This window comes from Capsicum annuum, chromosome 3 (assembly GCF_002878395.1).
Source record: "Capsicum annuum cultivar UCD-10X-F1 chromosome 3, UCD10Xv1.1, whole genome shotgun sequence".
NCBI classification, from domain to species: domain Eukaryota; kingdom Viridiplantae; phylum Streptophyta; class Magnoliopsida; order Solanales; family Solanaceae; genus Capsicum; species Capsicum annuum.
The window spans coordinates 1,867,760-1,884,335 of NC_061113.1; the positions used below are offsets into that span (position 1 = coordinate 1,867,760).

The following is a 16,576-nucleotide window of genomic DNA, read 5'->3' on the forward strand; positions in this document are numbered from 1 at the left end:
GCCAATTTTCAAAATATGCCAAATAAATATAAATAACAATACATCGAGTGTAATCTACAAGTAGAGTCAGAAAAAGGTGATATTTAATTTATAAGCGAAGTCGGAAAAAGATAACATTTACTCTGACATTACCTGTCTTGAATGGTAGCGATGCCTGTTTCTAATATATCCTCGACTCAAAAAAAATAAAAAATTTGCAACATCACTAAATTAAAATATAAACAAAAAAATATATATAATACAATACAACAATTTTGTCTTCAATGAATTAGCGATAAAATTAGAATGGTAAGAAAATATGTCTATAGAAAAAGTACATATCCATCTATCATCAACCAAATGCTACTACAAAATATTTTACAAAGTGCCTCTCCAATTCTTGTATTAAGATTAAGAATTCCATAAAGGAAAAGAAAAAAAATTAAACTAGTAATAATAATAATAATAACAATAATAATCAGAATCAGCCAAATTAATCACTAAATAGGATCAAGAATTTGAAAAAGAAAAATATCTCTTTTTTCTTTTTCTTCTTCAAGAATCGAATAGCGAAATCTGATCTGAATAGATTTTAATCGCGAATTTTCGCTCTCTATATACAGAAGCCTCTCTCATTTGGGGCCTCAAATAAATGCATCAATTTTTACTGGGCTTTTTTGGGGTCATAGTTCAACTTTCATTTGAGAATTAGGAATATTACCTGCATTCAATAAAGAAAAAAAATAATTAAAACTCTTTGTATAAATATTTCGCAGTTGTGTTTTATTAAGCGAGTTTAACTTTTCCATACTGACAATATAAAAAATTATTCATACTATCAAATCATTTATAAGATACGCAAAAAATAAGACATGTTATCTATTACAATCGATTAAAATAATTTGATTATATAAATTACTAATTTTACTAACCAGGAAAACTCTGGTTCTGATTTTGGCCAAATCCCATTTGAACAACACTATTGAGATCATCCTCAAAAAATGTAGGGACCTGAAAAAACAAAATTAAAGCTTCATTTAGAATTTTACAAATTTTTAATAATTTTGTATTCTGCTCCGATCCTCCAAAAATGTCATTCTAACAATTTGGATGATCTAACATGGTTGCAATAATATTTTTGAAGAATCAGAGCGATACTACATAAATTTATTATTACCTGAGGGGTAGGTTCAACAAAACCATCTAGAGGAGGCAATTGCATATTTGAATTTCTCATCAAATTGTTATTCAATGAGTTAATTGGGAAGGGAAAGTCTGTTCCTTTTTGAAAATTTTGGTTTGGTTGAGATTGAAATCCATATGGAAATGCTTGTGTTGAATTTTCTGATTGATACATCATGTTATGTGCCAATGATCCCCTAGATTGGAACATCTGAAAAAATATACAAAAAGAAAAAAAAATCATAAATTTTCAAGATACATAGAGGTATATCGTTCACACTCTTCAAAAATGTGGTGTCGGATTCTCCAGAAGTATGTACATTCTTAAGGGATTTGACATGAATGCAACAACATTTCTAGAGAGTTAGAGGGAGTAGCAATTAATGTCATCAGGTACATGTCGGATTCTGCAGAAGTATGTACATTTTTAAAGGATTCGACACGAATGCAACAACATTTCTGGAGAATCTGAGCAAGTAGCAACTAATGTCATCAGGTACATGTTGGATCTTCCAAAAGTATGTATATTTCTAGAGGATTCGACACCAATGCAACAATATTTCTGGAGAGTCCAAGCAACTAATGTCATCAGGTACATATCAAATCCTCAAAAAATACTACATTTTTAAGGGATTCGACATGAATGCAACAACATTTCTGGAGAGTCTGAGCAAGTAGCAACTAATGTCATCAGGTTCATGTCGGATCTTCCAAAAGTATGTATATTTTTAGAGGATTCGAAATGAATGCAACAATATTTCTGGAGAGTCCGAGCAACTAATGTCATCAGGTAGTATTTTAAAAGGATTCGACATGAATGCAACAACATTTCTGGAGAGTCCAAGCAAGTAGCAACTAATGTCATCAGGTTCATGTCGAATCCTCCAGAAGTACTATATTTTTAGAGGATTCGATATGAATGCAACATTACTTCTAGAGAGCCTGAGCAAGTAGCAACTAATGTCATCAGGTACATGTCGGATCGATCCTCCAAAAGTACTATATTTTTAAAAAATTTGACACAAAAGCAATAACATTTCTAGAGAATCCGAGCAACAGAGTTTAGTTGACTTACATCCTTGGAAAGAAGAGCTTCCATGTTAAAGTCCATTCTTGGATTCACAGTAGCTAACTTCATTGAAAGGAACTACAAAGGACATTAAACAAGTATAAGAACTCAGTAAAATTGTTTTACAGGCCCATAAAATTTAGGTGTGTTACAGTAAATTTAGCTACAGTTTGATAAAAAATGATTTACCTCAACTTGGCGTTGAAGTGATTGTACATAGTTAATAATCTCATCAAGCATCACAGCTTTTCCAGTCACCTATTGTTAAAAAAAAATCAATTTTTCATATCAAAATTCTAAATTTACCAGTAAAACAAGAAAATAAAAAAATTCCCAAAACAATAAAAAATTACCTTATTGCAGCCTGGTACAAGATCTTGTAAAAGCTTCATTCTTTCACTTATTTTTTCTCTTCTCACCTGTCAAGTTGAATATAATAAGTCGTGTTAGCGAAAAAATATTATCATACCCGTATCAAATATTCAATCTGATACACAAAACGTGACATTACACATTTTTCGAGGATCTGACACGCAAAAAGGCGATATTTTCAAAGAATTCGAACAACATAGAGGAATTTGAATATATGTTGCTCAATTCCTTCAAAAATGTAGTCATATCCATATCAAATATTCAATCGACACACAAAACGTAACATTTCACATTTTTCGAGGATCTAACACGCAAAAGGTGATATTTTCAAAAAATCCGAATAACATAGAGGAATTTGAACATATGTTGCTCAATTCCTTCAAAAATGTAGTCATATCCGAACCAAATATTCAATCTAACATGTGACATTTCACATTTCACATTTAGGATCTGACAAGCAAAAGGCGATATTTTTCAAAGAATCCGAACCAAATAGAGGAATTTGACTATATGTTGCTCGATTCCTTCAAAAATATTATCACGCCCATATCAAACATTCAATTGATACGCAAGACGCGACAATTTATATTTTTTAAGGATCTGACACGTAGAAAGCGACATTTTTAAAGAATTCGAGCAACGTAAAATGGAAGTGTGACATACTCTTTCAGCTAGACTATGTGCATCTGTGGCCTGTCCCCTTCTGGCTCTCACATGAATATAGTCCTTTGGTGGCTCTGGTGGCTTTTGATTATCTTTATTTTCTTCTACAACAGCTTTTTCTTCTTCTTTTGCTTTATTATTATTATTATTATTATCATTTTCCTCAGACTTACTTCTTTTGGCATTTGATTCATTTTTCTCCTGCAATAAAGTACAAAATTCACCCAAGAAAAAAAAAAGTGTTAGTACTACAAATTTTTCCAATTTTGGTTTAGTTAGGATTCCAAAAAAACATAACAGAATTACAAGAACATAACAAAAAAAATATAAAATTTGATTTCTCATGTGGTCACTCAATTGACATTTATTATATCAGAAAAAATGTAACATTCGATAACAACAATTAATTGAGTGACCATCTAAAAAATTAACTGAAATGGTACACAATTCACCAAAAAAAAGTAATAGTACTATGGTTTAGTTAGAATTACAAGAAACATAACCAAAAAAAAAATAATAATAATTAATTTCTCATGTGACAACTCAATTGACATTTATTATATCAGAAAGATGTGATATTCTCAGATAATAACAATTAAGTGAGTGACCATATGAGAAATCTAACTCGAAGAAAATGTACATTACATTGGCAATCTTGGTTGATTTTCCCTTGGAAATTGATTTTCTTTTCCTTGAGCCAATTTCACCAGATGGGATTTGCTCAGAAACGGATGAATTTTCTCTTGAATTATCTCCAAATTGATCTGAATTTCTTTGAAGCAAATTGACATCTTTGAATTCTTGGTTACTTGAAACTCTTGAAAGTTGTCCACTTTCCAAGTTTGTTGCAAAACAAGAAAATCTTGCTGCCCTTTCAACAAATCCAGGATCAGTAGTAAATTGTGTTGGTGGCAAATTCCCCATCATAGAAAGATTTAATTTTGGTGGGGAATTTAAAGGAGTACTATAACAAGAATTATTAGTACTACTATTATTATAATTATTTTTGTTGTTATACATGTTATGAGAATTTGGTGACATTTCTCTTGAATTACAAATACTTCCTAGTCTACCAATTAATTCCCTTAACACAAAATTATCACCACCATGACTACTATTACTATTACTATTATTATTATTATTAGGAATTGATGCAATTGGAGAGGACACCATTGAACTTAATGCAGACTCAAATGGATCAGAATTGTTATTGTTACTATTATCCAAATCCAAATTTGGATTAAAGAAACAATTTTGAAGTTGTTCATAACTACTAACAATTGTAGTGTTATCATCATTCATGAACAAATTTCCCTTCTCCATTTTTTTTAAAAAAAAGACAAATATCAAGAACTAATCAAGATGAAAAAAGGGTAGGAATTTTCTTGGAAAAAAAAAAAATGGACACACAATATATTTGTAAGTACTAAATTTAGAAGAAACAAGATTAGCTAGGAGAAAAAAATGGACACACTATTTTGCGACTTTTTTGATGTTTGAAGTCACTTAAAATTAGAAGATTATTATGATGATAGAGTGGGGGGAAAAGAGGTGAATTAGAAGAGGAAATGAGAAAAGTGAGATGGAAAAATATAGGGAGGAAAGTGAAGATGTAGTAGCAAAGAGGACAGATAAAGAAAATGGACAAGTCTTGTTTGACCTTTTTGTTGGGGTGGTGGGGGTTGGGGGTTGGAAGTTAGGGTTGGGGGTGGGGGTTATGAGTTGGAGTGGTTAAAAAAATAAATGTCTAATAATACTTGTTCGTTCAAAAAATAATTACTCCCTTTTTTTATTTTATTTGTCAGAATTTGATCGGACACAAAATTTATCAAATTATTCTTTATTAAAAAATATATTATAATTATTTTTAATTAAATGAAGTAAAAGTAAAATTCTATCTTTAAATAGTTACCAAATATGAAAAAGTGATATTTTTTGGGGGACGAATAAAAAGAAAGTAACGATAAATAAAATGAAAAAAAAGGAGTATAATTTATTATTTTGTTATTTCTATTAAATATTACTCGAATTCATCACCTAATATAATTCAACAAATGATAAATTAATTTTTTTTTTAAATATGTTAAATTAATAATGAACACCTAAAAATAAACAAAAGAATTAGCTTGGGGTTGTGATTTGTGGGTAGGGGCACAAAAAAATTACTCCCTTTCTTTTATTTTATTTGTTATAGTTTGATCGGACATGGAGTTTATCAAATTATTTTTTATTAAAAATATATTATAATTATTTTTAATTAAGTGAAGTAAAAGTAAAATTATATTTTTAAATAGTTATTAAATATAAAAAAGTATTTTTTTTTTTGGAATGAACGAAAAAAAAATTAACGATACATAAAATGAAAAAAAGGGAGTATAATTTATTATTTTTGTGTCATTTTGTTGTTTTTATTAAATATTACTCGAATTCATTACCTAATATAATTCAAAAAGTGGTATATTAAAATTATCTTATTATTTTTTTTTTTATAAAAATAACAACATACAATCACTGTATTCCCGTATATTGAGATTTGCGGAGGATAGAGTGTACGCAGATTATACCACTAACTCCGACAAAAGTAAGATATATTAAATTAATAATAAACAGATAAAAATAAACGAAAGAATTAGCTTGGGGTTAGGATTTTTGGGTGAGGGGGTAGGAGCTGGGTTGCTGGGGTATGGGGAAGTAGGGGGTGGGTGCCGGGCCTTAAACGTCAAACTAGCTGATGTTTATTTTTTGTTATGGGAATTAATGAAAAAACTATATAGTATTTCGAAAAATGTTCAAATTTAGGTATGTAGTACTACTATGTACATCAATTTCGTTATTAGTCATATCTTTATCATTAGCAATTTCTACTATTCGTCTTATCATAGAATAGCTCCAACATAAATAGGAGAATTTCACTTCTCTAAAATCTATTTAATTAAATTTTATATATTTGAAGAAAAACTTGTATTTAAAGATAAGTTGAAAAAGATATTTAAACGACTTTTTATAACTTTAACTCTTAGCTATAAGCTTAAAATTATTCGTTGTTAGACCTTCAGGAGAGTCAACGACTCAACGCGCAATATTTTTTTTTTTTTTTTTTTTAATAATGGAAGCTTTAATTTATCGTACTGCTTCTTTTTTTTACTTCCAAAAATTTGTTTTTCTCTTTTCAAAATATTAATAATTGCATCTGTCTCTATTCTTTTTTTTTTTTCTTGTTATTTGCTATTTATTTCATTATTTGTTGTATTTAGAGGAAAGAGATAGGAAAGCCTTTGTGTTTTTGGCATTTTTCCCCACTACTATAGTTTCTTCTTTTTTTATTTTCTTTAAATAAAATATATTTTATCTTTGTTTTCTGTCTTCACTATGCATATTTTGAAATTGGAATCAATCTAACTTTTTTTTATTGTGATATAAGTGATAATGTATATACGTATTCAAGAGTTATTTCCGCTAGCATGACGATAACATTTACATTTTTCTGTTAAGATTTAAAAATAATAAAATTGAAAGTTAAATTCTCAAATATAAAAAGAAAAAATATTAGAGCTTATCAATAATTAAAAAATCAAAAGTTTTTATTTTTATTTTATTTTCACTCAGTGTCCCATATTTACATTGGAGCTCGACTAAATCTAAATTCACCTTGAAAAGTTCTACATTAGTGAAATATGCAGAATAATTTGAACTCAACCTCTGATTAAGTATAAAGTATTTTCATATTATAATATTTCATTTCTCATGTAGCATTATTTTTATTTTTATTTTTGAAAAGTTTAATTTGAATTTTTGGGCAGTGGATAGAAGGTGGTTAATTAACTTTGTTTATATTTGGTTATTATAAATACAACTCTGTTGCACTGGCATCTTTTGTCATGTGGTAGATAGAATCAATGATTAATGGTCAGTAAGAGCAAGGGTTAAACAAAGAATTATTTACACCGTTAATTTTATATTAAAGGTTTAAAAATTTTAAAAAGGGAGACATAGAGAGTTGTATTTAGTTTAAGTATTAATTGAGGGATAAATATTTCTTCATTATTAATCAAAATTTCGAGTTTGAGTCCGAGTTCTGACTATAAAATCAGCTCTAATAACAGGCATTTTACCCTCAAAATGAAATTTCTCAGTGTAAATTTGAATTGATTGAATTTTAAAATGAATATCAAACGCGATGAAGAAATAAAAATACTAAGGTAAAAATTAATTAAATGTAACGTGGAGAAAGTGCAGAGTACAAATAAAATAAGCACCTTTTTCAATTATTTGTACAGTATTTTAGTTGTTCTTTATTTCTCACTTTGTGGCGGTCTTTATTTATATTATTTGTACATAAAAAGTCTTTGTTGGCCTAATTTTTTTATATTTTTTTTTTGTTAAAGAGTAATAAGGAAAACAGATCTAAAGGGTTTCATGGGACCCACATGAAAAATATTTAAAAGCAAAAACCTTTTGGAAGAAAGGGAGAATTAAAAAAAAATACTCTATTTTTCAAAAAAATCTTTATAACATTCATAGCACTTGGTAGATGAATTGGGGTTACTTCTTCCCAAAGTAATTAATTTAATTAGTACTGTAGAAAAGTATATGCTACTAAAAATATAGATGAAGTAAAAAAAAAAATAGAATCTTATTTCATCATGTTGATGAATCGAACATGTACCATATGCAATAAGTGTTGTACCTATTAATGTAACTGTGTAACTTTTTCTTACCTTTATATGATTGCACATCTATTTTAATTTTGAAATGTATATCACACTATAAAATTACTTAGTGACCTTCATAATTTTGTCAATTAACGTAAATATACTATGCAAATAACATACACCATTTTTCTATTCCTAAATTGATTAATTACCTGCTCTTGAGAAGGAAAAAAGAAATTTTAGCTCAAGGTAAAGTTTATAAAATTAATAATTGAATTTTTTTTTGTACCATGATTTATGCTTTCTAGGCTGTAGTGAATCCAATAATAGTGGCAGAGAGTTGTTGATCCAACTATTATTCAAATAATAAAGTTAAATAAAGTGAATAAAGGCATCTTCTAAAACTTCTTTAGGAGTATATTTTATTACTAGGATTAAATGAAAGTAGCAAGTAAGTCAATAAACCAAGATAAATTTAAGTGTAATTAGTTGTGTTTAGTTGAAATTAGTGACTAAATTACTAAGGGGGAACAAGAGGACAATGGTGTAGATATAACATAATAGAAGACAAAAGATAATAAGAGTTATTCCCTCTGTTGTTTTGCTTCTATTATGTAAAAAAAATAATTGTTGCTTTGTTATGTACAGACTTATCTTTTAAATCTTTAATTTTAATTTGTACAGAAAGATGATTGAATGTTTGATTGATTATGTCACATGCTTCGAATTTCTTTTTTTTTTTTTTTTACTTGTTTTCATCTTGAGAAATGAGAGAAAGAGAAAAGAATGTCTCCTCCTTTCGATGACGGACTCGGGATTTAGGAGTCGTGAGTGTTTAGGAGATTCAAACATATATTAAAGCTCAAAATTTTCTTCTTGGTTAGTTTCAAGGTTGATTTTTAAATCCTATGACAATTTTTATATATTGCTTATATTAATCATACCTAGTTTGAATCAGATTTAATGAGTGTCGAAGTACCACAAAATAGCACGTAGGTCTGCCCCTACCTCCGTTTTAATTTTACAACGATTAACCTATTCAGTATGATATCACAAGTGAGACCAGCAAATAATGAGGTGTATCGATCAAATATATATATAGATTAACAAATTAAAGGAGTTTTCTATAATCGTGGATTTAGACCAAGGATAATTAATATTAATTTCATACTTATATAATCTAAGTTTCTAATTACGTATGAATTAATAATAAAATACAAAATGAGGTTCCTGTGTAATGTGTAAGCTATTTTTCTGAAGATGTAATGTTAATCGGTGGAAATAATGGTCTCAACCAAATCAGTTAAGCATGGAGAAATATTCTAGAAAATAGAAAGTTTGATTTTTAGTTTAGAATATGTAGAACTAATATTATGTATATATGTATTATGAGTTTAGTCAATTAATAAAAAGAGAGAAATAAAATGAAATTGTAGTGCCTAAACGCGGATACGCTGTCACGACCCGATCTGGGGCCTAGCCGCTACGGGTATCCCGAACCACGAAGGCTCGAGATACTAAGGGTGTGCATCGGTCGGTTCGATTCGATTTTATATATTACCGATTCGATTTATCGGTTTTTAATTTTTAAATATGGTAAACCAATAACCAAATCAGTAAGATATATTTTATCGGTTTTCGATTTATCACTTTTTAGTCCTTAACGATTTGGTTTTCGGTTTAACCGATAAGAAAATACTCATAAAATAGAAATACTAGTAACTAACATGAAAAATAATCGAATCTTAGTTGCAAACAAAAATCCTACATAATGTGTTTTAATTTACAAGAATCTTCAAGTTTGAACTAAATGTTGTTATGAGAAATTAAGAGTTTGTATAATTGAAATAATAAGGTTTGTTAATTTGTTTAGATTAAAGAGAAATTAAGAGACATATCTAATAAGTCACACACACACATATATATATATATTCTTATTGGGTTATCGGTTTATTCATTAACCCAATAAGAAAAAATCGAACCGAACCAATAACCTAATAAATTTTTTTATAAAATCATTAAAAAATCGTTAACCCAATAACCTAATGACAATAAACCAATAACATTTTTATTGATTCGGTTTATCGGTCGGTTCGATTTTCGCACAGTCCTACTAGAGTAACTCCCCAATCCACTAGTGATATTGTTCGCTTTGGACTTAGGCCCGCACGACTTTAAAACGCGTCACTATGGAGTAAGACCTTCTTACTTATATACTAAGCATTATCCCTCCTGTGTTTTGCCGATGTGAGACTCTTTCCGAAGTTGGGGTGTTACATACGCTGTTCATATTTTGACCTGAGAAGTGAGGTGAAGAGATCGTTTTCAATAGATTACAACTCAAGACAAAACACGAAAATTCATGTATTTAAATTTATTATTTTACTTGAATGAAATAATAGATGGAAATATCACCTATAGAATATGTATTAATTAAAATCGGATGGTTGAAAGAAAAGCAATAAGACTGTCATGTGATAGCTTAGAATTCTAGATATATGCCTACTAAAATAAAAGGTTATAACATAAGCTCTCTCTACATAAAAAATAATTATGAGGATATGAATGCTATATGAGAGTGAATATTGAATTATTGACCTTCTATATATTTACGATTACAATAATATACGAATGCTCATGTGTGTGATCATATATATATAATTAAACAAGATTAAAATGATTTCATTTGCGAGCAGGCTTCTAATAGTAACTTTACTATAAAAAATTATTCATACATGATGTTTAGACGATATTAATTTAGGCAAATATTTATTTATCTTACTTATGCATCTACTTGGAAATATTCATTTTCCCTCTCTAGTGGAAAAATATTATTTTTTATTATTATTTTTGAAGTAGGGTGGTTGAAGAAGGTTGTGTACGTTAATTGTATATATTTAATTTATTTATGTATTGCATAAAATACTCATTTTCCCATAAATTTTAGCAGTGTGGAAGCTCGATTACCAAGTTGAAGAACAAATGTTTTTAGTTAGAGCAAGAGAAAAAAATAGAAAAAAAAAATATAGCTAAGTTTTTCTTAATATAGGTGGCATTTTATATTTTATAAGTTGACGAGCTATCGAAAATAGTATTTCTATCTGTATAAAGTATATAAGAAAAAGGTTGTATACATATCATCTTTCTCAGACCTCACTTGTAATATTATCACATAGCCAATGAATACATATAATTTATCTTTAAACATAATATACACATATCATATCTATAATTTACATATATTATACATAATTAGGGTATACGTTTTATTATTTCAATCATATCGATTAATAAGTTTAGTCGAACTGTTTGTTAAGTTCTTCAATTAATCATTTTAAAAAAATATTTTTGTCTTGAAATAGCTTAATCCATTCATTATTAACATATATTTTATTTTATACAAAATAATGCATAAATTCTTCACTAGTATGATACGGATATATTGTTTAGCATCGTGTCCATCAAATACTACATTAATTATTTTATGTAACATTTTATGCCAAGATTAATTATTCATATATGGTAATCAACACTATATTATTTTATGTGAGATTTTATGCTACGATTATTTTCTTGCCATACTCAAATCTCAAACCAAACCACCCATTAGTCATAGAATTATAATTTTGTTACTATTGATGATATCATGCAAACACATTTATCCTTTTAGCAAATTTCATAAATTGAGTAGACTTATTGACTCAAAATAACAAGTAACAGTAACAAAAAAAAAACACTAATACGACTGTCGACAACGGATATCTCGGTTCTCGCATCGATGAAGAACGTAGCGAAATGCGATACTTGGTGTGAATTGCAGAATCTCGTGAACCATCGAGTTTTTGAACGTAAATTACGTCCGAAGCCATTAGGTCGAGGGCACGTCTGTGCCTGGGAGTCATGCATCGCGTCGAAAAAAAAATACTACTAATATTTTGGCGAAAATAAAAGACGTGTCTTTACGTGATTTAGTAATTAAAATTTTATTTCAGTTATTAAACTGGGAGTAGCAGCCCATAGAAATCGTAATTCTATTGGTGGATATTATAATTTATTTTTTCTGTATAATTTTTTTTCTTTAAGGTAGTTCTGCCAACTTCTGGATTGACCACGTGTTATAAATTTTTAGGGCAATTCCCATAACCTCGAATCTGTAGTTTTCAGTACTGTTACCAACAGTTACAACAGTAATTGTGTCCTTTGAGACGTTCGTTAAAATTGAAACGATACAAAAAATATTAACCTAACTTTTTCGCCAGCAAAAGCGGATTTATACAAAGGTTGGAATAGAATGGTACGTACTGGGTGTTTTCATATTTTATTGTTAGTGTCAAAGTCGAACTTTCACTTTAAAAAAAAGAAGAAAACTTTCACTTTAAAAGAGATTCATAATACATAAAAGTAAATACAGTAAGAAATCTAAGAGATTCAACATAGATACTTATATAGTATCTACTATTTATGTAAGAACAAAAATTTTGATCTTATACGTGCAATAAATGTTCAAGAAAATAATCGGACTAATCTACGTACACTCCTATAACTCCACATTATTTATCGCAGTATTCAGTCAGTCTTGATTTTCGATTGATGAACAAGAACAAAAACGAAACAATTTTATTTGAAATTACCGTCCCCACTTGTCTTTTGGACCCTTGATCTCGTACCTCTCACGAGTATATCATTGACATTGAGCATATATCTATATTTATATATATACATATAAAAATATTACTAAAGGTTTGACAAATATTAAATTCTGAACGCATAATTAGTTCAATCTATTGAAATGACATTCTCTTTAGTTCATTCATAGATGTCTCACAACTTCGTTCTCTTACACCTTAGTTCTAAACCTAAGTACTACTCATCGCCAAATCTATTCTTTAAATTTTAAATTTATCTCTATTAATACATACGCCGAGAATTTTATTTTATTAAAAAAAGGAGCAAATGTGTGAATGCATGCATCGATTTGCATGAAAGTTCGAAAGAACTACGTATGAAAGATGTCAATAATTAATATAATGGTCAAAGATGTAACAAACCCTATGTATATCCCATCAATCACTTATAGCTTGTAGCTATTACACACCTCTTTGAAAGATAGGCTGCTTCTAGGCAAATCTCTTGACTGTCTTATGAGTTGCTCGAATTCTTTAAAAATATTCTTATGCATATTTAATTTGTACTGAATTTTTTAAAAATATACCATTTTAAAGAATTCGATATGCATCGATAGATATTTTTGAAGAGTATAAACAACTTAGCTTTGCACCAAAGGTGGAGCCAGAATTTCTGATGAGGAGGTTTTCAAAATTTAAAGAAAAAGTAATCGAAGGAATTCAACATCTACAATATATAAATAAAAATCACTTTAATCGTATATTAATAGTATAATTTTTCGCTAAAGGGGATCCGAATAAACCCCTAGTTAAAGGCTGACTCTGCCCCTGCTTTGCACCCCTACCTCCTTCATCATTGAGCGGTCATTTAGAAACCTTAAGTGGTGATCCGAATTGTTTCTCTTTGGACGATAAAACGTATTCCCATCGTCTTACTAGCCGATCTTGACCCTGTTATTTTAAGATTATATATATTTTTTATTTATTTATTATAGGACAGAAATCTGAATTTTTGCTTACCAAAACCAATTTTTCCTCTAGCAAACAAGCCACCGCCCTTATTCTTTCATCTTACACGTTAATCATTTTTTCTTCATATTCAATAAATGCAAGTGTGGACTCTATATATACTATATTAAATGCATATATTCTATATATAATAGTATACACGTAGCATGGGTGGAGCCATTTATATCAAGGTGATCAAGTGCACAATCTTTATTGGGAAATTATTTTATATGTATATAGCTAGACGTTAGCTATTATGAATGTGTATTTAGTTTAATTTTGCACACCCTTAACGCAATTGAAAAGAAAATTTGCACACTTTTCGTCAAATTTCTAACTTCACCATTAACATGTAGCAAGGGATAAGAGTCAGTGGCGGGGTTCAGAATTCGATGAATTGTGTGCAAAATTAAATATACATTTATAATAACTACTTATTTAATTTCTATACACCACATAATTTTTCAACAAAGACTACGTACCGAACCATCCCTAATGTGGCTCCAGTCATCATAAGAGCTGGTTACAGAAATATATGACGGGACATATATATAGTCCAATTTATAAGGTTCACAAAGTCATTCTTGTTTAGGTGGTATAGTTTCTTAAAAATGACAAACATTTAATTTAACTACATTAACACGTCCCAGGTAATCTCGATCGCAAGATGTGGTCTGGAAAGAGTACTGTGTATGTAAAATTTACCACTATCTTGTGATACAAACCTTTGGCTCAAATAATGCATGTATATCGATGGCAATCAAGCATGTAAAACAAATACACTAGTGAATTAATAATATTCATACTGAGATAAAATGGAGGAGAGACAATAGCAAACAACAGTAAAGGTAAAACTAAAATCGAAGAATAAGTTAGCAAGAGTACTATTGGCGATGAGGAATCTTTATACAATTTGGTATTAGTTATATAAGATAAGCATAAAGTAAGAAAAACAAGTTAAACTAGAGTAATATTTAGAGTAATATTGTAAAAATCTATCAAGAATTTGAGTACTAATTAAGAATTCAAAAAAAAAAAAAAAAATCACACTTAAAGATGATATGATCAACCTAGCTACGTCAAGGGGATTCGATAGTTTATAGATGTACAAGTTATATTGCATAGTGTAGTTTATATATAAACGAGCTATATTGTACAATGTAGTTTTGCCCTTATTATAACTTTTTTTTTTTTACTAAGTTATATTACCCTAGGGTCGTTTGGTACAGTGTATTGGAAAGTTAATGCATACATTAGTTTAATGTGTATTAATAGTACCTTATTTGGTATATCTTTTTACGCTATGTATAACTAATGCTTGTATTAGTTATACACTATATTGTGTATTGAGGTGTGCTACTAATACCTCAAAATCCATGACATTAGTAATGCAATTGATGTAATTCATGCATCAACATACTTAAAGACACTATTATCCCTCAAAAAAAATTCCGCATCCTTTCCAACATATATATTGAGGGTATTACGTAAAAATAAAAAAAAAATTTAGAAATTATGTAATTCATGTTATTTTTAATACATCAAACCAAACACTGCATAAGAAAAATACAAGCATAACTAATGTAGGCATAGCTAACACAAGCATTGCTAATACATTCTACCAAATGACCACCCGTTTGGTAGGATGAACTATTTTTATAATTCATGGATTAAATAGTGGGATTAGTTAATATATTGTTTGATAGCAATTTTGAAGCTATGTATCACTAATACATGGATTTGTTATACACCCTACATGGTATTATAAGGTGTATAACTAATACACCCAATTTAGGGGGATTAGTAATCCATGGATTACAATCCACGGATAAATATGTGTCAAGACAAAAATGCCCCCAAATTTCTTTAATTTTTTTTAAATCTTTTCAATTTATTCAATTTGAGTTATTTCTTTTCAATTTATCAAGATAATAATATCTCTTCAAATAATTTTAGTCATAAAAAAACTACTCCATTAACTTAAAAAATACTTTGATCAATAAGACTTAATACATGGTTATAAGTGAATGGTTGAATCTAAAAATTCCAAAGTAAATAATTACTTATATTTTTACTTCTTTTTTTTTAATTTTAAAAAAAGAATAATAAAGTTTTGCAAAGAAAACACATAAAGTTATAATATGTCAAAGGGTATTTTTGTAAACAAACAATATTCTTTTTAAAATATAACAATATATATTATTTTTAATACATCAAACCAAACACTGCACAAAAAATAATTTCAGTATTACTAATCTCTGCACTACTAATTGCAGCATTACTAATACAACTTATTCAGTATTATCTTATACGCTCTACCAAACGACCCCTTTAGTGTATTAGTATGACCTTAATGGCTAAATCCTTTAATGTCTAATACAAACAACATATTCAATTTATTTTCACTAATAAGTCTGTAAAGGTAGAATATACACATACTTTATTTCTATCTTGTGGAGACAAAAAAATTATTTTCGGCATACTCTCCAATCAAAATTGGCATCATTTAAAGTTTAATGTTGACATGATGTGCAAAATTCAGATTAGAAACTCTGAATCTGAACTTTATTTTAGGAATAATAAACATGTGATAGCAGTAGCTAGGCAGCCTAATCCCTACCATCGAGTTAGGTCTTTTTTACCTATAAGAGAAAAAATTAGTTAGTGTACATTATTTGTACTTTAATATTTCTTTCAAACTCTATAAAGATGAGAGTGACTTGAAGTATACGACTGTATATATATATATATATATATATATATATATATATGTTGATTTATAATAAGTTCATGAATTTGCCAAACTTTTTAGGATATAATCTCCACATATTACTAGGGTTATAGGTGACCTATATCTATATATATTATCACATGTTCACATTATAGTTTACTTGGTGATATAATGGTCGATATAGGATCTTGCTTATATTGCTGATTTAAAGTTTAAATAAAGTGAAAAAGTTATGATTGGCTGACAACTAGCATCTAAATAGTCGATTATAAGAAATTCTCCCAATACATATAAA

The 16,576-nt window shown here is 28.6% G+C and overlaps 1 protein-coding gene and 1 non-coding gene across 3 annotated transcripts; one reads left to right on the forward strand and one right to left on the reverse strand.

The window, feature by feature from the left end:
- Positions 1–218: 218 nt before the first annotated feature.
- LOC107864400 (transcription factor bHLH78) lies at positions 219–4,890 on the reverse strand. 2 transcript variants are annotated; one of them, XM_016710750.2, is made up of 8 exons: positions 3,911–4,890; positions 3,266–3,466; positions 2,584–2,649; positions 2,420–2,488; positions 2,237–2,308; positions 1,157–1,372; positions 912–990; positions 219–700 (listed from the first exon to the last, which is right to left on the reverse strand). In XM_016710750.2, exons 1-8 carry the CDS (start codon positions 4,586–4,588, stop codon positions 663–665), a joined length of 1,419 nt encoding a protein of 472 aa, XP_016566236.2. In that variant the 5' UTR covers positions 4,589–4,890; the 3' UTR covers positions 219–662. The 2 variants fall into 2 exon arrangements, with proteins under 2 accessions (XP_016566236.2, XP_016566237.2); XM_016710751.2 differs by lacking the exon at positions 219–700 and having other exon boundaries at positions 907–990.
- A 6,770-nt stretch (positions 4,891–11,660) lies between these two features.
- LOC124897368 lies at positions 11,661–11,818 on the forward strand. The gene has a single exon (XR_007054090.1). It is a non-coding gene; the product is annotated as a 5.8S ribosomal RNA (ribosomal RNA).
- The last annotated feature ends 4,758 nt before the right edge of the window (positions 11,819–16,576 follow it).

Bases quoted from the DNA above. Each gene is read 5' to 3' on its own strand.
- LOC107864400 (XM_016710750.2), bottom strand. From the start codon at position 4,588: ATGGAGAAGGGAAATTTGTTCATGAATGATGATAACACTACAATTGTT. The intron at 3,467-3,910 runs GTAATGTACATT...ACTTTATTGCAG, and splicing joins AATCAACCAAGATTGCCAAT to GAGAAAAATGAATCAAATGC. The intron at 991-1,156 runs GTAATAATAAAT...TTGTTTTTTCAG, and splicing joins TTGTTGAACCTACCCCTCAG to GTCCCTACATTTTTTGAGGA.